Source organism: Arthroderma uncinatum (assembly GCF_011692745.1).
Source record: "Arthroderma uncinatum strain CBS 119779 chromosome Unknown scaffold1, whole genome shotgun sequence".
In the NCBI taxonomy this organism is placed as follows: Eukaryota; Fungi; Ascomycota; class Eurotiomycetes; order Onygenales; family Arthrodermataceae; genus Arthroderma; species Arthroderma uncinatum.
The window spans coordinates 6,146,699-6,167,968 of NW_022983863.1; the positions used below are offsets into that span (position 1 = coordinate 6,146,699).

The following is a 21,270-nucleotide window of genomic DNA, read 5'->3' on the forward strand; positions in this document are numbered from 1 at the left end:
GGTGTACAGCTGCGTAGGTAACGAGTGTCTCTTGTGCTGTCAAAGTTGTTGAGTTGTCGAGTTGTAGATGTGTAGAAGTGTAGACGTTGTAGACGAGAGAGAGGGTGAGGCTATATAAGTACGTACATAACCTCCCCGCCAGCCACCAAAAAGCACTAACGCGACCAACCACCGAGCGCCGGCGACAAAAAGCAAAACTCCAACCACCGCAAATTCCGCCAATCGCGCTGACCAGCCGCATCCCAGCCTCCACCGCGCGAACTGAGACATGCTGGGCTCCTGGAGTAACGGATGGGGTTTTGCCCATCGTCTACCGTCACCGTGGAGACTGGTCCCGGTCGTTGTGGTCCGATCATCGAGCTGACGCAGCCTCTACGCCGTACACTGCTATCACATCGGCTTGCTCCCTTCGTCCATCCGAAACGATTACTGACTGCTTGCATAGATGAGAGGAGGAGACAGCCGCTAGTTCAGCTTTCGTTATCTATCGCTTACGAGCAAGGAGGCACCTATCGCAGCCACGCCATAGCGACCCACGCGATCCATCAGCCCAGCAGCCAGCAATCAGTGGGACGCCAATGTCGTGCAAGCACAGATGGAGAATGGGAGAAAGGGATGGCGGAGTATCCGTGGATAGTTGCACTGCAGCTTCGTACAGGGAACAAGGACAGTATCTCGATGCTTTCGTCCGATGTTACATCCCATCCCATGACGAGAGAGCCTCGGACCTCGCCTGCTTAATCCTCCGCCAGCTCGCATACTTCTACTTTACCGGAGCACGGAGTGCTTGATATGCTTGTCACCCTGTCACCATCCGTGCCACGGGTAAGACAGCCAACAAGCGACCAGGCGGGCTCTAGACTCCAGCCAGGGAAGAAGACAACGCTCTCCTGAGGCCGCCCACCCGCGTCCGTACTATTCATGCAAGGTACGACTAGATGGCGCCTTGCGTTGAAGGCAGTGGGCAGTGGCATTATTTAATACATGCATAATGCATAGTGCAGCCTCTAGCCAGAGCTCTAGTCCCAGGGAGGTATCCAGTCCTGGCTTACTACTGCTTTCCTTGCTTCCTTAGGTTAAGCCGCTTCCGATAGCTTTTTTATTTATAGATGCCCCCTGAAGACGGATACTTCCAACGATCCAAGACAGTCTCAGGATAGTCGCCGCCTCACGATGTGATAGCATCTGGTCGGGAGACCAGCTTGCGGTATGCCCAAAGTCCCGCGCTGCGCCCCAACTGCCGTCAACTAGCCGGACCATATACACGCTATCACCTGCTGATGGTCTGAGTTTTTCAGGGCAGACCTGAGTTCACACTGGCCATCTGGCTGGAATATGCTACATGCCACCCGTGCCACCGAAAAACGGTGCTACAAACAAACCCTGGAAATCGGAGCTCATAAGTAAAGCCGCGTCGCACAGTCTATGTCATATGGCCCAGAGCCGCAGCTGGACGGGAGCCGTACCAAGGGAGTTCGTGGCCCTGAAACTGCTCAGCATTCCTGGTTTGCTGGTTCAATAAAAAAACTTGAGTTTATCTAATAAAATATGCAGGGGTAGCGATTACTTACCAGCGAATGACGAACGGGATCCAGTCGGTCTCGGCATGTTTACAGTTAAAGATGCATCAACCGGTGCAAAGGACCAACCGAACGACGAGTTTAACGGTGGAGTTGAGAAGATGTGCAGAGAATATATTATTTCGAGCAAAGGTGGCAAAGGTTGGGTATGGCCTGATTTCCAGCATCCAGTGCATGCTGTTCAACGTTGGATGATCTATTCAAGTACTCTGTAAAGCCATGCATGGAGATCTTACCTCCATATCATGAAGCCAGGCCAACTAGATTCGAATGGCGATCTCAAAGTCTGGATTAGTGGTGACACTAACCGTTGGAGTAGGGTAGCAAGCATGACTCCATCAATAGCTTCGGTCTTCGTGAATGGCCAGAACTGCCTTTATACAATTTATGCAGCTTATATTAGCTGGTTTAACAACATCCACACAGAAGGGATCTCTGCATCTCGAAAGACGTCGTACGGAAGCAGGGATGTAATCCATGCACCTGGGTTAGATATCCAGGCTGTCTTTGTCAGGGTATGCCAGCATCAATGGCTAAAATAAACCATTCTTGCTGTAAAATGCTACCATGGTTCTAATTGCAGTGTTTAATACGTCCTTTGATATGGTAGTTGCATATTGTCCATGTATATGGTTGATACAGACTAGCCATGCAGAGTTGCCAACTTCATGGGTAATCCATTGACGGACCTTCAATTCTAGCTAGATGATACTGCTTATAAGGAAGGGAGACCTGAATAAGCGTTGGTTGCTTTAATTCCAGGCCTTGTTGTCTATTGTTTGCTTCAGGGCGAGGAGGAAGTCAATGCATTTGAGCTAGGTAGCCGTCTGAATTATCCCTCAGGGTATTTGGTACGTATACTTTAACTGTCCATCAAATGGTTCGATACACTTATAGATAGCTTCCATAAAAAAATATTGTTAGCCTTTGAACATAGTGCTTGATGTGTGTCTTAATGGACATATTACCTCTATTTGGGCTCTGTATGCTCCTCTGTCTTCAGCTCGTGCTGGTCGCCTAGATACGCGGCAAAAAGATATTCCCTTACAGCAGCTGGTACCCTAATTAATATCTCGGAGACGTCCTGAGCCCGGGTCTCCTTTACTGTCCCTTGTCTCGATTGATAAAATGCGAAGTAGCCAAAGTACAAACCGCGCATTGTACTTTTGATCAATCACACATTATCAGGGTTTACATCGGCCCAGACAATGCCACAAGAGTGAAATTGTTAAAATATCTTCTATCTGGGCCATATTTTAGATGGAACATTCATATCAACAAGATTGTAAGTGAAAACAGAGTGTGTATAACAATCTAACACAAACATGGGTTATTCTTGTTGAAGATGCAGCCTGTCATCTCATCGCACAAGGGCTCGACTAGATCTTGCGAAGACTGAAAAGGGAACAGTGCCGTTGCTCGACATTGTCTAGGATGTATTCTTAGGGTATGCGAGTTCTCATGCGCACTCGGTTCTCGACCAACGAATGACCAGAAGGCACCACAGGGGTATGAATGGTGAGATGATTATATTTCTAGTCCGTGATAATGATAGGAGGGGAAGGAAAGCGAACATCAGTGGTGACGGGGATCAGGCACCCCTTCAGCTTCGCCTCCATGTTCCCTGCGCTCTGGTTAGTTCTATATCCTTGCCCATAAGCCGTGACTAGTATATGTAGCATGGAACACACAGACTAGACGACGCTCGACAAGGGACGAACCTTCTCACAGCGACGCCCTTGTTAGATCGAGTGCTAAATCATATTTCTTGAACTGTACAAAGTTAAGACTGCTGGCGATGGTATCATGTTTCTAGTTCAACGCATCTCTTAACTGGTGGTTTACCTGAAGGAGGCCTCCCCGCGAGAGTCAACGGTTATGCTCCAGGGAAGTTGATGTAGCGGAATTTTCCGTAAATAAAGACCACGTAGCATAAGGAAATTTCCAACAAGTAAGAAAGGAGAACTAAGAAACCCGTGATCCCTTATTGGTCAAGGTCAGCAACGCACGAATCAGTAAACAAGGGCCAATGAGGAGGAGTAGAAAGTCTGAGCTGGTTGGTAGAATATAGATATTACATTCCGGCACGGCCCGAAGAAGTGACCAGTAGCTGTTGATAGTGACCTCTTGCGCCCGTAACGGCATTTCTTTATGCGCGACCATAGTCCGGCCAATATAGGTTATAGTTTGGGAGAGGTAGGGGCCAAAATGGACGTGGTCTGGGGAGCAAATGGGATTGGACTGTTAAGAACGAGGATGTTTGAGAGATAAACACAATCATATAGTTACATCGCCTTTTCAGTCCATTGCATAGACGATGTGTCAATAGGAGACCTCCTATGGCCTTCAAACCTCGACAGGTTGGCTGCAGCAAGTCCAGCATGCCTATACATTCATTAGTAGCTGTGAGAATGACAGAAGGTGTCTAATCTATAGATCTCATCAACCCACCCCGTCTTGTTTGGGATACTATAGCAAAAAAGGTATATTAGTTGTCCTATCAAACAATGCTGTTTGGGGCAGAGATGAACGGGAGGCCGGTTACTCACCGGCTTAATCTTTGGGCAGGTCAAACCTGCATCCCAACATGCAACCCAGCATGACTGGTACGCTACTTCCTCCGTGGCTGGATGCGGCATGGCATCGGCGAGAGGGAGGAGAGCAATCATTATAGCAAACAAACTTGGGCGGTTGAACTTCATTGCGGCGTACTGGGGTAGGCGTATTGGGATATTTATTAAATGGTTGATGCGTGGTATTGGAAGGATATTGGAAGGGTATAGGGAGGAAGGACAGGCTCTTTTATATGGATATTCCAGCATCGCAATACCCATGCCATCTTTGCATCCTTCAAGACCTGATCGTATAATAACCGAATGCCTAGATGTTTATTCGACCGAGGGACTCTCACTTCACCTATCGAGGTGTGCATAGTGAGGCATTAAGACTAGACATGGCCTGGGTCAGGATCTGATATCTCTTGATGCTCGTAAAGACATCTCTCCATAAGAACATGCATAGTAAAGAGGGGCAATTGTCAATTTCCGAGTGGCCTTCTCAAGGCCTGCATGAACACCTGAGCCACGATGATGCATATACAAGTAGAATATCATCTTCTTGTAGTATGATCGAGGTATCTTCGTGTATCTTCTCCTTTCGTCTTGCCCAGCATCGTGATCATGTGATATCACGTGCTAATTACTTATCTCTGCCGCTTTGGGACACCCCGCGACATAGAAAGCTCCCTCGACAGCATCGCGCAGTTCGCAGCCATGGGGTCAGAATTAACGCCGCAGCAGAAGGTCGAGTTGATCAAGCAGAATCTCCAGGAGGTTCTCAAGCCAGAGATCATCGATGACATAATTATCAAGCAGAATCGGCCGCTGAAAATCTACTTGGGTACGCCTCGAGAACCCCACTCGGAGTCATAAAATTGAAGCACACGATGTATATGGGAGAAGTTTCAACCACAAGGGAAGACGCCCTGCTAAGTGTATAAACTGTTAGGAACTGCGACGACCGGCCGGCCACACTGTGGCTACTTTGTCCCGATCGTAAAGATCGCCCATTTCCTCCGCGCAGGATGTCACGTCAAGATTCTCCTTGCCGACATCCACGGCTTCCTCGACAACCTCAAAGCCCCCATTGAGCTCGTCAACTTCCGCGCCGAATACTACCGCTATGTAATAACAGCCATGCTCAAGGCCATACACGTGCCCCTCGAGAAGCTCGAGTTCGTGCTCGGATCGTCCTACCAGCTCTCGGCGAAATACACAATGGATATATTCCGGCTAAGTAGCATGGTAACTGAACACGATGCCAAAAAGGCCGGTGCCGAGGTTGTCAAACAAGTCGACAATGCGCCGCTGTCTGGCCTCATCTACCCGCTCATGCAGGCCCTGGACGAAGAACACTTGGACGTTGATGCGCAGTTCGGCGGTGTCGACCAGAGGAAGATCTTCACCCTGGCGCAGGAAACGCTACCTCGCATCGGATACAAGGAGCGAGCGCACTTGATGAACCCCATGGTCCCCGGTTTGGCGGGTGGAAAGATGTCTGCTTCAGACCCGGACTCTAAGATCGATATACTAGACACTGCTGATGCGGTTAAGAAGAAGATCCGCAAGGCTTATGCGATGCCCAAGGAGACCGAGGGAAATGGGATGATCAGCTTCGTAGAATATGTTTTGCTCCCTGTTAGTGCGTTGGAGAATGCAGACGGCAAGGGTGCTTTTGCGGTTGACAGAAGTGAGGAGGAAGGCGGCCCGGTGGTGTACGATTCCATCGACGCGGTGAAAGCAGATTATCAAGCTGATAAGGTGAGTATGCTCCCAGTCCGCTCGATCATCAGTCTTAGCTAACCCGTAAATATAGCTGACACCTCAAATCTTGAAACACGCCATAACAACGGCGCTGAATAATATCCTTGCCCCCATCCAGGCCGCCTACGCTGCGGACACTGAGTGGCAGGAGCTTGCAAAGAAGGCCTACCCGCCCCCTCCTGCGCCTGAGAAGAAGCAGAAGAAACCAAAGGACAAGGGGAACAGATACCCTGGTGGCGGGAAACCCGTTGCCGCACAGCCGGACGGATCGGTTCAGGGAGAGGGCAGTGCCAAGGCTTCAGTTGGAGAGAATGTCGATGAGGCCATGCAGAAGCTGGATGTTAAGGAATAATAATGACAAGATAAAATGGGAACATTTCGATGATCCCACATTGCACCTACCACTGAAGCATTAATACCGCGTAGATCGATAGAACCTGCCTGGTTGTATATTTCCAACCAGTGTATTGACCAGACGCCGAGATATTGGGAGACGGTGGAGCTGCGTGGGCCATATCCTGGGGAGCAATTGGCACAACTATCGAGCTCGATGATTCCATCGAAAAGTGTGCCGGAATAAGACAAGTCGAGACAATCGCAGTGCTACCGGCCCGTATATCCCATCCGGCCGTGGTGACCAAGAGTCTTTGATTCCGAATCGGACGCTTAGTGTTTCGTATATATAGATGATGTGCCTGGCAATTGGTCTTGTATCTCCTACCTAAGACTGAGCAGTACGTAGACCATCAACGTCGTGGACTCAATAACTCTGCATCTAATCACGGAGATCATGGTATATAGAGTATATAGAGTATATAGAGTACGGAGTAGAGACGAACTGATATATTCTGTAGGAGGCGCAAAGGTGGCTCGAGGCTGCTTTGACATCGGGGTCTGGCGAAACACGGCAGCGATCTCAAACTGCAGATGTCATGGCCTGTTTCAGACCCATCTCCACAGATCAGCGATAGCTACTCGCATCTCTGTAGCTATAGCTATATAGGTAGCTATATAGGTAGTGTATAAGTGTGTGTATAGCTGTGGTAGCTGTGAGGTGTACGGTCACATGAGCAGAGCCCCATCGAGCTCGAGAACGTCGGATCCAACGACATCGAACGACTTGACATCGACATCTCAACGTCTCCATCTCATCTCGACATCTCACGACATCGATCCCACCTCGCTGCGACACTCCAGACGACACGGCGGCGCAGACAGACAGCCTGGGTTGCAGTGGCACTCCTGCTTCACCTCCTCGGTTGATGCGATCTTGCTATGCAGCCGAATAACGCCTCCTCCGTACTGGTGTGACGGGTACAAGCGATCGACCTCTAGTTCCATCGACGAACTGTATTACCTCCTGCGCCCACCTGCCAGAGATCAAGCCAGCCCGGCCTAGCCTGCGTTGCATCGCCTTTGCCTTGCTGCTTGCCCTCTTTGTTGTCTCGTCGGTTGTCTCCTCGCGCATTCGGCCGACCTCCCTCAGCTCTCTTCTCTCAGCTCTCAGCTCTCTTCTCTTTGCGCGCATCCTCCCTCTCAGCCAGCCGACTAGAGAGCACCCTCAATCGTGCTTAGGCCTTCGATCTCCCTGCTACAGACCGCCGAAAATACGGTTGAGCTCTCCCCTCATCGAATGCAATACCTCGACGCGCGCGAATGGTTGGGTGGCCACGAATGCTCACGCCGTTAACAACGTCCCTCCGTCGATGAGATCTGGCGGCTCGCGCTTTGACGACAACGCGGATAACCGTATAACCACGCGAGCTCTCGTCTCCAGCCAGCAGAACGACTCGAGGCCGTCCTATTTCGATTTAGATTCGCATTGAGGGGTAGACGACATACACATACACGGTTTTATTATATATTGCCTGGGGGCTAGGTTGGATATAAGGGTGTCACCGATGGTGGTTACTGCTGGCCGTGCCTAATCGCCCGTATGTCGATGCAACAGGACCCGAATAGATATCCGGATGCCCGCCATGGCTCGGAGACGTCAAGCACCGGTAGCAGGCGCTCCCAGGACACGGTAAAACAGGATGACAGTAGCTCTCAGGCCCGACCCATCAGGAGATACGGGGGAGATGGAAGCGAGTAAGCCTCTCATCTTCGTCCCAAGTGTAGCTTTCCCGTTGTACGCTTTGAAATTCTGACTTTGAAACGTATTATTATTATTTTTTTGATAGTTCATTCGATGCGGGCGCTACTATAGCTTCCGCATTCCCTACAAACTCACCGAACATCTCACCAAAGGAGCGACGCACATCCTACGGATTTGGAAATCCGAGAAAGGTGCTTAATATGATATCACATCGCGATGGCCTAGTCCCCCCCGGAAAAAGCACCATTCCTAAGTTGGCCCCTGTCAGTCATGGTCCTAGCGCAACATCATCACCCAAGTTCCCGTCCGATGGAAACCAACAGCGAACGTTCTTCCACGACTCCCCCGAACTAGAATCGTCGCCTTCGTTCGAGCCATTCACCGCCCACGGCCTCTCAAACTCTCTTCGTCCGGACGAGGACGATGACGATGGAGATAACCTGCGACGACCGTCCATAGCCAGCGCGACAACGATAGGGAGTCAAGGGTCACGGTCCAGCGGGGGACGATTCCACAAGCGCCTGCAGGGGATATTCGGTGACGAATTTGAGCAGCAAGACCCGTCCTTCCCTTCCCATCCGAGATCGTCTAGCCGGCTCTCCAGTTCACGACCGCGAACTGGCTCTGCGGGCAGAGCACGGCAGGGCTCGACAAACTCCTTAACCCTCGATCGAGGTACTTCCCCTGATCCCGCTCGCCCGCGCACACCCATACCATCTTCGAGCGAAGTTACTCCATGGGAGTACCAGAATTTTACCGATATTCCTAACCTGGGTGAGGCTCCCGTACGGCAAGCACCTACCGACACGATCGAGCCCCAGACAGGGACTCTCGCGCCCAAGATACGCCCAACACATCGACTTCACCATCTCACCGGCCATCGCCATACCCAGGGCAAAGAAGACACCCCAATCACTGCCAATATAAGCTCACCAATTCCGTCGCGACCTGCCTCTGGTCGTGATGAGATTCCGGCCCTCATGCGACCGTCTAGAGAGCATAGCCTGCAGGCCCCAACTCCAATGAGTTCCTCTACTACACTCGGCGGCCGCTCCGCCAGTCCTACTCCTAGCACACGAAGCATAAATGCTAGAGACGCGCGCGACCAGCCATCCCCGGGCCCCTCCGCTCCGAAAAGATCCTTCTTCGACCGAATCCGACGGCACAAGGCACCGATTAACTCCCTCAAGAACCTGCCGTTGTCTTCCAAGTCTGTTCAGGAAACCGGGAAGGCGCCTAGCTATTTTAGTGCCGAACCAGGCTCCAGTAGCCGTGTTAGAAAGGGTAGTTCCGAGTCAACATCGCGGCAATGGGAAAATAATGACTCTGACCGGAGGAAAGAGAGCTCCAGTAAGGGACTGGCAGCAATAGGGCCTAGCAGGCTTAGGCATGGTCGTCGTCATTTTATGGACGGGAAGGACCGCCGCAACAAGGACGAGAATGACCACGTATTTCTCGACACGAACTTGGGTGATATGTCTGGTATAGTGACGCATCATGACGCAATCTCGCCAACCGACACCAGCATTGGTATCTTTGCAGGGCCGAAGTCATTCTCCGCCAATGGAGAGGCTCTGACTCCACTCGAAACCGTTGGAACTGATGATTGGCACCCCCCTGACAGCTGGCAAGTTAAACGGCCAGCAGACGAAGGGGGTTCACGGCTATCCAGTGTGGCAGACGCAGGTCCTGAGATGGATGTGGATGTAGATGGCCATCCATTCTGCATACGAGTTTTCCGTATCGATTCGACCTTTGCCACCCTTTCTGCCAGTCTTAATACCACCGTCACCCAGCTTCTTGAGATGCTGGGCCGGAAATCATTCTTACAAGAAGACCTGAACAACTATGAAATAGTGATGCGAAAGAATGACCTTAGTCGAACGCTTGAGCCCGGCGAGAGGCCTATTATGATGCAAAAGCGTCTTCTCCAACAAGTTGGCTATCACATGTCCGATCGCATCACTGAGATAGGGCGAGAGGATAACAGTTATATATGCCGGTTCACGTTTCTTCCTACTAAACTTGGCGTTTACTCGAATCTCGATCCCGAGTTAGGCTTCACAGATAACCAGAAATACAGCCATGTAGACCTTGAGGGGAGAAGCGTGGCGACAATACCCCTCAAACTATATAAGAAGGCGTCCGAAATTATATCCTTGAACCTTTCGAAGAACTTGGCGCTTGATGTCCCCAAAGATTTCATTCAGAGCTGTATCAACCTGCGAGAGATTAGATTCACGAGCAATGAGGCGTGGCATCTACCTCCAAGTCTTAGTCTGGCTACCCGGTTGACCTACCTTGACATATCCAATAACCGGCTGGAGAAGCTCGAGCATGCCAATCTGCACATGCTAAAGGGCCTAGTCAGCCTGAAGATGGCGAACAATAAGCTCTCTTCCCTACCTGCTGACTTTTGGGATTTCCCTTCACTGAGGAGTCTGAATCTTTCGTCGAATAACTTCCGCGTCCTCCCTGATTTCTTGGGGAACTTAAATAGCTTGGTTGACCTGGATATCAGCTTTAATCAAATCGAGGACCTGCCGACGATTGGGCAATTTACTTCCTTGGAACGACTATGGGTCACGAATAATAGCTTGAGTGGACCGCTTGTCGAGACTTTCAAGGGGCTTACAAAGCTCAAGGAAGTTGATGCTCGATTTAACAACATCACTGCCATCGATAATATGTCCTCTCTCCCCAGGCTAGAAACTTTGCTTGTTGGACATAACGCTGTGTCGGCCTTTTCCGGTTCCTTCGCCAGGCTTAGGACTTTGGTACTTGATCACTGTCCCGTCACAGAGTTTGATATCACCTCGCCGTTACCAACACTACATTCTCTCAACATCGCGTCTGCTAAATTGGTCGAATTTAGGGACTCATTGTTTACAAACGTCCCTAATTTGACTAAACTTATCCTTAATACAAACCACTTCGTCACACTCTCACCTAATATCGGCTCGCTGAAGAAGCTAGAACACCTCAACCTAGCGAAAAACCCGCTCTCCATTTTACCCGCGTCAATCGGTTGTCTGACCGAATTGAAAAACCTGAATCTACGAGAATGTAACCTTAACAGACTACCTGCTGAAATATGGTATTGTCTCAAATTGGAGAGTCTAAACGTCTCGTCCAATGTTCTGGAAATGTTCCCTAAGCCAGCTACCTCACCACCGCTTCCGCCGTCTGAAGTCAACAATGGCTTGACTCCGATGGGAACACCATTGCTTCGTGCTGATAGCCACGAGGAAGTTACCGGGAGAATGGAAGACTATGAATTCCGTCGGCCAAGCCATGCATCGAGTAGCCGTCTACAAGTCGGCACACCTCCTGATCCGGCTAGGAAAGGCTCGATACCATCAATGCACTCGCCAAGTGGAAGGAAGTCATCCAACGCATCCCGTGCAACAGCCGAATCAAGGAAAGATTCAACGTTCTCCCAAAGAATAGCTAGCACTTTTGCTAACTCACTGAGGCAACTTTACCTTGCTGATAATCTTCTCGAAGACGACATTTTCCATCAAATTGCACTCCTTACGGAGCTGAGAGTGCTGAATATGTCATATAACGGCTTAACGGACTTACCCTCGGGGTTTATCAGGCGACTACAATATCTTACCGAGCTGTATCTGTCTGGAAACGAACTTAGTTCGTTACCCTCCGACGACCTTGAAGAGTCCAGCAATTTGAAGGTGCTTCATCTTAACGGCAACAAGTTCCAGGTGCTTCCAGCGGAGCTCTGCAAAATAAACAAACTCGCAGTGCTTGATGTAGGAAGTAACTCGCTGAAATATAATATTTCCAACTGGCCGTATGATTGGAACTGGAACTGGAACCATAACCTGAGATATCTCAATTTCTCTGGAAACAAGCGATTTGGAATCAACCCGTCCAGTACCTATACTCCAAGTATTGACGGCACACCATCGACGGATTTGACAGACTTTAGCTCACTGAGTTACATACGTGTACTTGGGTTGATGGACGTTACGCTTACTATTCCTACTATTCCCGAAGAGACTGAAGACCGACGTGTACGAACATCCGCTTCATTATCTGGCTACATTGCATATGGACTGGCAGATAGTCTTGGCAGAAATGAACATTTGTCCATGATCGATATGGTGGTTCCCCGTTTCAGGGGTAGTGATATGGAAACAATCATTGGGCTCTTTGATGGTCAGCCATCCATGGGTGGGGGTTCCAAGATAGCAAAGTTCCTGCATGAAAATTTTACATCAACTTTCATGGAGGAGTTGGGAAAGCTGCGCAAACAAAACGGCGAAACTCCAGAAGACGCCTTGCGAAGAACATTCTTAGCTCTCAACAAGGATATGGCTACTGCGGCATATAAGCCCGTGGACGACAAGGAATCGCGCCACTGGGACCGTAATCCCACGGCAGCTAAGCTTCTTAATCGAGAAGATGCCTTTTCTGGAGGAATCGCCACTGTCCTCTACCTACAAAACATGGAGTTATTTGTTGCTAATGTGGGTGATGCTCAAGCCTTGCTAGTTCAGGGAAACGGGCAGTTCAAGTATCTCACCAAAAACCACGACCCTGCCGAAACATCAGAGAGAGAGCGCATTAGAGAGGCCGGCGGTTATGTTTCTCGCAACGGCAAGCTGAACGACCAGCTGTCAGTGTCACGGGCCTTCGGACATTTCCATTTGGTACCCGCTGTTATTGCTGCCCCTAGCACAGTGAAGATTACACTCACGTCTCAGGATGAAATGATTATTCTTGCATCTGGACAGCTGTGGGACTATGTGACGCCCAACGTGGTCGTTGATGTAGCCAGATCCGAACGTGGCGATTTGATGATTGCCTCACAAAAGATTCGTGACCTAGCTATCTCGTATGGCGCCACGAGCAAACTGATGGTGATGATTGCTGGGGTTAACGATCTCAAACGACGAGAACGTAGCAAGTTCAGAAGCACCAGCTTATCACGGCCGTCGCCGCTTAACGATGAGCACATGTTCCCCCTCACCAAGCGCGCGAGGAGAGGCCGCGATATTCCAAGTGATTCTACACTGGCGCGCCTCGGCCATGTGGAGGCTCCGACGGGTGAACTTGCCATAGTCTTTACTGATATTAAGCAATCTACCTCTCTCTGGGAAACATACCCGCTCGCTATGAGGTCTGCCATTCAGATTCATAATGAACTGTTCCGCAGACAACTGCGACTAATCGGTGGATTTGAAGTTAAGACCGAAGGTGATGCGTTCATGGTATCTTTCTCCACTGCCACGGCAGCATTATTATGGTGTTTCACCTGTCAAATGCAGCTTCTAGAAGCCCACTGGCCGACAGAGGTACTTCAAACGCCGTCCTGTCGTGAAACCTATGATGACGATGGAAACCTCATTTACAGGGGACTGTCTGTCAGGATGGGTATGCATTGGGGAAGACCCCTGTGTGAAAAAGACCCTGTGACTGGGAGAATGGACTATTTCGGCCCCATGGTGAACCGTGCATCTCGAATATCAGCAGTAGCAGATGGCGGCCAGATCTTTGTTTCAGCTGACTTTGTTACCGAAATGGAGAGAACTCTAGAAGCCTTTGCAGACTATGAGCGCACCAATTCAGAATCCTCCGAGGATACGTTTGGTGATGACGCTTTGGGCCAGGCCACACGTCGAGAACTTTACCAACTTAGCACACAGGGCTTCGAAGTCAAGGACCTCGGTGAACGCAAATTAAAGGGTCTTGAGAATCCTGAATCCGTATATCTCCTCTACCCACATGCTCTGTCTGGGCGTCTTTCCGTTCAACCCGACATGATGGGCTTCGGCGAGTCGACTTCTCCAGGAACGCTGGGTAAAAACTCAACCCTGAATATCGACGCGGATATGTTCTGGCAATTGCTCAAGGTTGCTCTCCGCCTGGAGGCGTTCTGCAGCGCTCTTGAAAATCCAGCTGGAACGATGTTGATAGAACCAGACTTGCAACTTATCAATGCCATCAAGGCCCGAAGTGATGAAATCGACGACACAGCGGTCATGAACCTGCTTGAGCATCAGGTAGCACGTATAGAGGTGAGTTATCTGTCGCACCATCATGTTATATTCTTCTTGGCCTTGAACATAGAACTAACCTCAAACCTTGCTAGACTTGTACCAACACCCTTACAGTCAGAGCCATGATGCAGCCGTTCAAGCCAAATGATACAATTCTCGACCATGCCGTGCCGATGTCGGACATCCTCCAACAACTACAATCCCAACTTGCTGAATTTAGAGCACTTAAGACTCAAATCAGCCTTAACGGCGGCCCTACCACACCGCCACCAAGTGGGTATTCTCTCGAAATGCCAGAGTCAACCATATCATCCGCTCAGTCATCCACGCTTAACCTAACGAGCCCTTCCTCCCTTGCAGGACGGAAGTGAGCTCCGAATCGAATATTGTGCTTTATTTTTACCCCCAGCGGGGTGTGGTATATTCATTTATCATTTATATATTCGCATTTCCACAAAAAAATCTTGTACATTGTTTTTCTGATTTTATTTTGGTTTATGTATGCTCAGCAGTTGACATTTACGAGGACTGTCGCTTCTTTATGCCTGGAGTTTATGGAGATATGGTGATTAAGGAGAGGGAGGATTATGGGTTGTCATACTCGCTAGGCCATCCTCCTGATGTGCCTTTCTTTGGTGTCTTATTTCTTTCCCGGCTGCTCTCTTTATACAGTGGTCCAGCGGGCAAGGCGTTGTTGAATAAGATAGGGATCGAATACCAGGCAGTGCATTTTCGTTTTCGCTTCGTTTCATGCTTCTCTAACCATCATCTGTCGTCTATATCCTTGCATCCATCTATATCCTTGCATCTTCGGCGTCTTCGATATCTATGATTAGGTAATTCAAGGGATAGATCATGTGACGATTATATAATCAGATGAGTGGCGGCAGTTTGTCCACGTGACTTGCCTCTGTTTTCCTGCTTTTCCGCTCGCCGCCGCATAGAAAGACGACATCCCGAAGCTACAAGCAAAGGCTGCCCATAGATTCATACCATACAGCCAAATATCTACTGCCATTTTGTTTAATCGTGCATAGGAGCGTACTGATAGCTTGAGTCTTCGGTAGCAGATGCCTTTAGCTTACCCCTCTGCCTAGCGGTTGCCCTGGAGACCAAACAAAGTTGACAAATAATACAAAACTTCCGTCACCAAAAAAAAACGCTACACTTGCAGTTCGACTTTACGCTTAGAGGGAGAGATATCACTTCGCTATCCTGGACGGACCCTTCCATATTCTATCTTTTTTATATTCCTCCGTTACGTCAACCATGGCATCCGGCTCGGACACAAACGATGACCTTTACTATCTCCAACCCGATTTCGACTTGAATTCACTGACAGTGCCACGGCTTCGGTCCATCCTTGTTAACCACGATGTTCCATACCCCGCCTCTGCGAAGAAATCACAGCTTGTTGCCATCTTGGAAAGCGATGTTCTTCCAAAAGCTAAGAAGCTACTGCGCGAGCGGGACCGTGTGCGAAGGACAAGCAGGGGGATAACGAACATGCCAAATCACAATGATGTCGGTGGAAATGTCGAGGAGGAGATTGAGACAATCGATAGGCGCCAGAGAAGTAGGTCTAGAGCGACTAGATCAAGCACCAGGGCATCTACTGCAGAGACAGAATACAGAGCCACTTCACCACTTTCTGTGGCAAAAAGGAGAACCAGGGGCTCCAGCAAACACCCACGCTCATCAGATACTGACATGCCAGAAAATTACGATAATACCCCTCTAGCGACGCCCATACGGCCAAGCGGCAAGAAATCGAGGAAAAGCGAGGCCTACCATACCCCTCATACACCCCATTACGACGATGTAGTGACCCCGACGGCCATCAAGAGCGATTACACCACGGAGACTGTTTTTACGGATGACAATCCTTTCCAGGGAGGCAGCTCTCCCTTAGATACCCCCCAAGCTCGGGCTGTAAGCTCGGAACAACGTAGAAAGAGTGGGATGCGACGTTCGTCCGAGACAGAAGAGAGAAGGAAACGCAGATCTGACTTGCGGATGCCGATAAAGGTGAAGCAAGAGGACGATATACAGGTCCCTACACGATCTACATTTGACGTGCCAATTTCTAAGCTAAAGATGATGCCTAAGTTCGAGGAATCGAGTGATTTTGGTGCCGGAGAAGAATTTACACCCGATGAGCAACTGGCTCTAGACCAGGAGGAGGCATATAATGGAAGGCGAACATCTATACTAAGGGGCCAACGGCAAACGCAAGGTGGAACCGGCACATTCTTATCGTGGTTTGTTATTTTAACCCTGCTGAGCGGCTTTGGTCTTTGGTGGAGAAAAGAGAAGCTCGATATAGGCTATTGCGGCGTCGGCAAGGCACATTGGTCGTTAGAGGATACCAATGTCCCCAGTTGGGCCAATGTTATCGAGCCACAGTGTGAAATATGCCCCCAGCATGCTTTCTGCTACCCCAATTTTGAAGCTGGGTGTGAGCAAGGCTTTGTGCTCAAACCTCACCCGCTATCTCTAGGTGGGATAATCCCTTTGCCTCCTACGTGTGAAGCAGATGGCGAAAAGGCGCGCCGCATCAAGGTGGTCGCGGATAAAGCTGTTGAAGAATTACGAACCCAGCGCGCAAAGTTCGAGTGCGGTGAAACTACCAAAGAAACGAATGAGGTAGTTTCTACGCCAGAGGTTACAGCTACTGAGCTCCAAGCGAAAGTAGGCAATCTGAGAAGGAAAGGAATGTCTGACGAGGAATTTGAAGACCTTTGGAAAGGGGCATTGGGCGAGATTACTGGCCGTGAGGAAATCGTTGTCAGCACAGGGTAAGTGATAACACTTTAACATTTCTACTTTCATGCTATGCAAATTACCCTATCTTGGATTTCAAACTCTGGATTGTCAAATGAAGGGCGGCTTATCGCACATTACCTTCAATTATATAATGTCCGATTATTGACATGATGTGTTTCGAAACTAACAGAACCGCGCACGAAACCACAGTCCATCCTCCGACTCAGACTTCAGACTTACATCAACGTCACTCGCAAAGCTCTCCTTCAGTTGCTCCATCCGCCGACACCTCAGACTCTCTATCCTCGCGTATCGACTCCCTATTCTCGTTTTAGTTCTACTCCTCTTATTCGCCACCTATATCCGATCGCGTATTTTAGCTGGGCGATCTGATGCTGCCCGCGTTCCATCCTTAGTCGGTATGACGCTTGATCGACTTGCTACTCAGGCCGCACTTCATGCACGCGGCGAAGCATTAGAGCCCTGGATATCTGTTGGGCAACTCCGTGATGATGTATTGCGCGATGAGCTGCGAGGGAGTCGTCGTGAGAAGCTGTGGAAGCGTGTTCGAGCAATTGTTGAAGGCAATGCTAACGTTAGAGCTTCTGTCCGCGAAGGCCGCGGCGGTGATGTCTCTAGGGTATGGGAATGGATTGGTGGAGTGAGCGGTGTTGTGAACGAGTGGGATTCCGCTAATCGTCGAGAAAGCTCGAAAGTTAAATTCTCACTTTCACCTTCTTCTGAAGGTGTGGCGGTACATTCCCCTGAGCCTGGCTCGAGAAGAGAGAGCAAGAAATGGGATGAAGGAAGGGCAATCTATTAGCCTTCACTCTGACTGTTGCGCTTCTACCCTATACCTCATATTTTTGTATTATATGTATATAATTCATTTCTGTTAACCTTTATCCTTCGATCTCACTGAGCACAACATTAATTGCACCCCTTTTTTCTTTCTGTTATAAGATATGGTATGGATCCGAACTATCGCTACGCACCCTTCTAAAAGACATTTTCTATCTCTAAACGACTTCTTGCATGAAACCCTACTTCAGACAATATATGCGTAGAAGTAAATAGTACCGCGTATGTTCCCGTTGTCCTTCCATAATACTTCTTGTACTACACGCTTTCTACCTACTTATTTAGCTAGCCATGCATATATCTGATGCAGTACTCATCGGGTGGATCGGACACCCGGCTCTAGGAGTATCTAGAAAGGTATATAATCTGATATGGGATAGCTATTTAGAAGTTAATATCCAGAGAATTCCATCTTCGTCAACTGTCTCGTCTCATTTTTTATATATCCCGACAAAATATTTTGTTCGAGTAACTTCCCTTGACAGAATGCATTTCTCAATCCTGCTCGTCGCTAGCCTTGCCTCCCTTCCCACCATCTTTGCCTACGCAGGTCGAGAAGCCGTTACTGCCTCCCAAGAGTGCAGATATCCAAACGGAAGCTGTTGGGAAAGTGGCTGCAACGGAGATCAAAGTCTGACATGCAAATCCGTGAGTAAGAGGATACCTCAATTTGAACTATAGAGAACTAATGATACAATCTTGTAAAGGGCATGTTTATTGGATGCCCATGCGGATACGGATGTAGCCGGGGCTTCTTGCAAAAATGCGACAAACATGGCTGTGATGGCAGGGATGGCCGCTGCACCAACAACTACCGCGGCTGCACCTGTGTGTAGGACGGGAAGGCTTGAAAATACAAGGGAGACGTTGGACTCAGTTTCAAGGTTTATGCCATTAATCGCTATGTAACTACAGAGTGTCTCAAACTGGATGATTTCATCGGATATCTGCGCTAGATCACCCAAAGTGCATGGATCAGTGTTGGACGTTTACTTGTTAGAACGCGGGGAGCTGCATTTAAGGTATTATTACAACATAGGCTTCTTTTCTCCATTTCCTCCATGGTAGATCGAAGTTATAAGAGCCTACCAAGACCACTACTACAGCCCGATTGAATTTATATCTCTTTACCACTTAAGCAGCAAATTGTGGAGCATGAGCTTATTCTCTATAAGGTTGATAAGGTTAAGCCAGCTATGCTTGGCATCAGCCGCACTGGTGGGGCCAGAATAAGCCCAAGAGCCCTACCTCACCACATTTGAGTCCCCTCTATTACCAGCAACACCTATTCGTTGGCTAGTAGCACACAACATCTTACGGCTACGGCCAGGCGCTAGCTAGAGTGACACGCAGGCACGGCTAACACTAGTAGCAACATGATGTCTCAGGCCAAAGTTAGGAACCAGGCAGCCCCAGCAACCTTATATGCTCATTTTTGGCATTTCGTTTGCTTCACTAACAATACTTAACAAATACAACATGGTAAAAATAATCCAAAGCTAAGTGGAACCTCAAAAGGACGGGTAATTCGGCGTTGGCCATCCCTAGCCTAACCCAGTAAAGGTAACTCTTTGGACCTTTTACGAGTAGTCCTAATCATCGATCCACTCTAGATCGTCATTCGTGTCTCTGGGATCCGTATTTGGAAGCCTATACCTGTATTTAACCAAGTTTCCGAAATACCACAAGTCGCCAGGAATGTCCACGCCAGATATCCGACCTACAAAGGTGATGACGTTAAACGCACGTCGTGCATCTTCTGCAATCTCTCCGCCCCCAAACATGATAAGGGTCCTAAGCCGTGATCTCCAAAATATCCACCTAGCCAGACTGAACCCTGTTTTCTCTGCCCCGACACCTTCTGCAAGCTTTCCAACAGATGTCCACTGTTTGTGTTTGCATGATTCAGCTTTAAATGACAACTGACGTTCTGACAGCATTGAGAGCTTCCTGCCACATTGCTCAAGCAAGGCAACACATGGAGGTAGGAATTCAGTAATCGGCAGATTATCATACGTTTCCTGGGTGATTTCCGTCTGCTTCACCTTACTAGGTCCTTGACTCTTCTTCTTGTTTTCCTTGTAGTTTTGTTCTGTTCCCGTTTCTTCCGATGGAATGATAGTGTCTGTCTTACCCGGCCGGGATACCTCTAGCGTCTCGCGAAGTAGCCAGAGAGCAAGCTGGCCAAACCGGTAGTCGTCTGCACCCACAGAAACCAGGCGGCCAATGAACGAGGAAAAATTGCACCTTTTCTCCATTGGTAGAGCCATCAGGTTGAAAAATCTCGGGCGCAGGAAGCTGTCTAGATATGGTAAATCTGACCACACGGTCATTCCATCGGTGATAACTATGGAGGGAGGCTCCTTGTTGGGGTCTTCCTTGGTCTTAACAGTGGATTCGTCTAGGAGTTCAGCAACCCCGTTTGCAGAGATTTCATTATTGGAGCTGCTGAGATTACTTCCTTCCAATTTGACCCCGGCTTCTTCATCATCGTCGACTGACATCGCGTCTTCGGATTCTTCGTCCGCTTCGCTTACTGCGTCCGTGGATTCACGTGTCTTAGATGCAGACCTCGATTCTGCTTTTGCTCCTAAGCCCTTCTTCTCGCAGTGCTGCATCTTTTCGCATTCCTCGGCATGTGGCTGACCAAAATGGCTGGGTCTGCGGATTGGGCTGCCGTCTCTCGTACACATGAGCATATATACCAGCGAGTCCTGGTATTGGCTGTTAGCATCAGTGTTTTTCGCGAGCGTATATACCATGTCCCACACTGCTTCAATATCGGACCGTAGTTGACTAAGGTCTGCTTTTTTGTAGAAGCTATAGCGAAAGGTGACCTCGCCGATGGCGTTCACTATATTCTGCACCTTGTTCCTCTCAAGTTCTAACCTGATGCCAGTGATCATCCTTAGAGATTCGGTTAGATGGAAGTAATGCTCCAGGGCATGGTGACCCTCACGATCGCAGAGGACGTCCTCCATGGTTTCTGACAAGGGTGGATAAGATAATATAACTATCATAGACTTGATATAATGCAATAAGCTGCCGACTCTCAAGTGAGACCGTACGGACGATATATATATACCCACAAGCTTGTGTTAATATCAAGGGAAGGAGAGATCCATGGATGGTGGAAGGGGCCGTCAATAGCGCCTTCGTAAGCTTTATTAGAGTACCTCTCTTAGGGTATAGAAGGATATCGTACTTCATACACATATAACATGCTCCAGTGGGTAAATGGGTCGTCATTTTATGTGCTCCATGGGAAGATATAGCATGTGGCTGTTTAGCAACCACGTCTAGGATAAGACGTTTAGTAAATAACCCTCTCAGGTACCACTTATTTTTAAAAGCAGTTGCAGTGCTCGACATTTGTATAGTTGAGCTAGGTGGATGTTTATGATTATAAGTAAGGTTTATTCGAGAAATACACTAACTAGTTAGTTATTTAGCTTCCCAATGATTGACGTGGTAGTTGGGCGAATAACACAGAGAGTGATCCAAATGCTAGCACAGTACTACATGTGAATAGAAGATAAATAGAACTGATATTCATAAAATCGATTTCAATTTTTTTTAACACTATATTAAATATCTAAATCAAAAGTACTATGTTTATA

The 21,270-nt window shown here is 48.8% G+C and overlaps 4 protein-coding genes across 4 annotated transcripts; 3 read left to right on the forward strand and 1 right to left on the reverse strand.

Annotated features, from left to right (window-relative positions):
• Positions 1 to 4,852: 4,852 nt before the first annotated feature.
• GIQ15_01824 (tyrosyl-tRNA synthetase) lies at positions 4,853 to 6,254 on the forward strand (the record flags this gene model as incomplete). The annotated part of the gene is made up of 3 exons (XM_033549241.1): positions 4,853 to 4,979; positions 5,088 to 5,899; positions 5,955 to 6,254. The coding sequence occupies 3 exons, from the start codon at positions 4,853 to 4,855 to the stop codon at positions 6,252 to 6,254; spliced, it is 1,239 nt and encodes a 412-aa protein (XP_033410192.1).
• A 1,590-nt stretch (positions 6,255 to 7,844) lies between these two features.
• GIQ15_01825 (adenylate cyclase) lies at positions 7,845 to 14,394 on the forward strand (the record flags this gene model as incomplete). The annotated part of the gene is made up of 3 exons (XM_033549242.1): positions 7,845 to 7,993; positions 8,086 to 14,041; positions 14,116 to 14,394. The coding sequence occupies 3 exons, from the start codon at positions 7,845 to 7,847 to the stop codon at positions 14,392 to 14,394; spliced, it is 6,384 nt and encodes a 2,127-aa protein (XP_033410193.1).
• An 898-nt stretch (positions 14,395 to 15,292) lies between these two features.
• GIQ15_01826 (sister chromatid separation protein) lies at positions 15,293 to 17,612 on the forward strand (the record flags this gene model as incomplete). The annotated part of the gene is made up of 3 exons (XM_033549243.1): positions 15,293 to 15,599; positions 15,765 to 16,821; positions 17,000 to 17,612. 3 exons carry the CDS (start codon positions 15,293 to 15,295, stop codon positions 17,610 to 17,612), a joined length of 1,977 nt encoding a protein of 658 aa, XP_033410194.1.
• A 1,630-nt stretch (positions 17,613 to 19,242) lies between these two features.
• On the reverse strand, positions 19,243 to 20,631 carry GIQ15_01827 (uncharacterized protein; the record flags this gene model as incomplete). Its single annotated transcript, XM_033549244.1, has 1 exon — positions 19,243 to 20,631. The coding sequence occupies one exon, from the start codon at positions 20,629 to 20,631 to the stop codon at positions 19,243 to 19,245; it is 1,389 nt and encodes a 462-aa protein (XP_033410195.1).
• Positions 20,632 to 21,270: the final 639 nt, after the last annotated feature.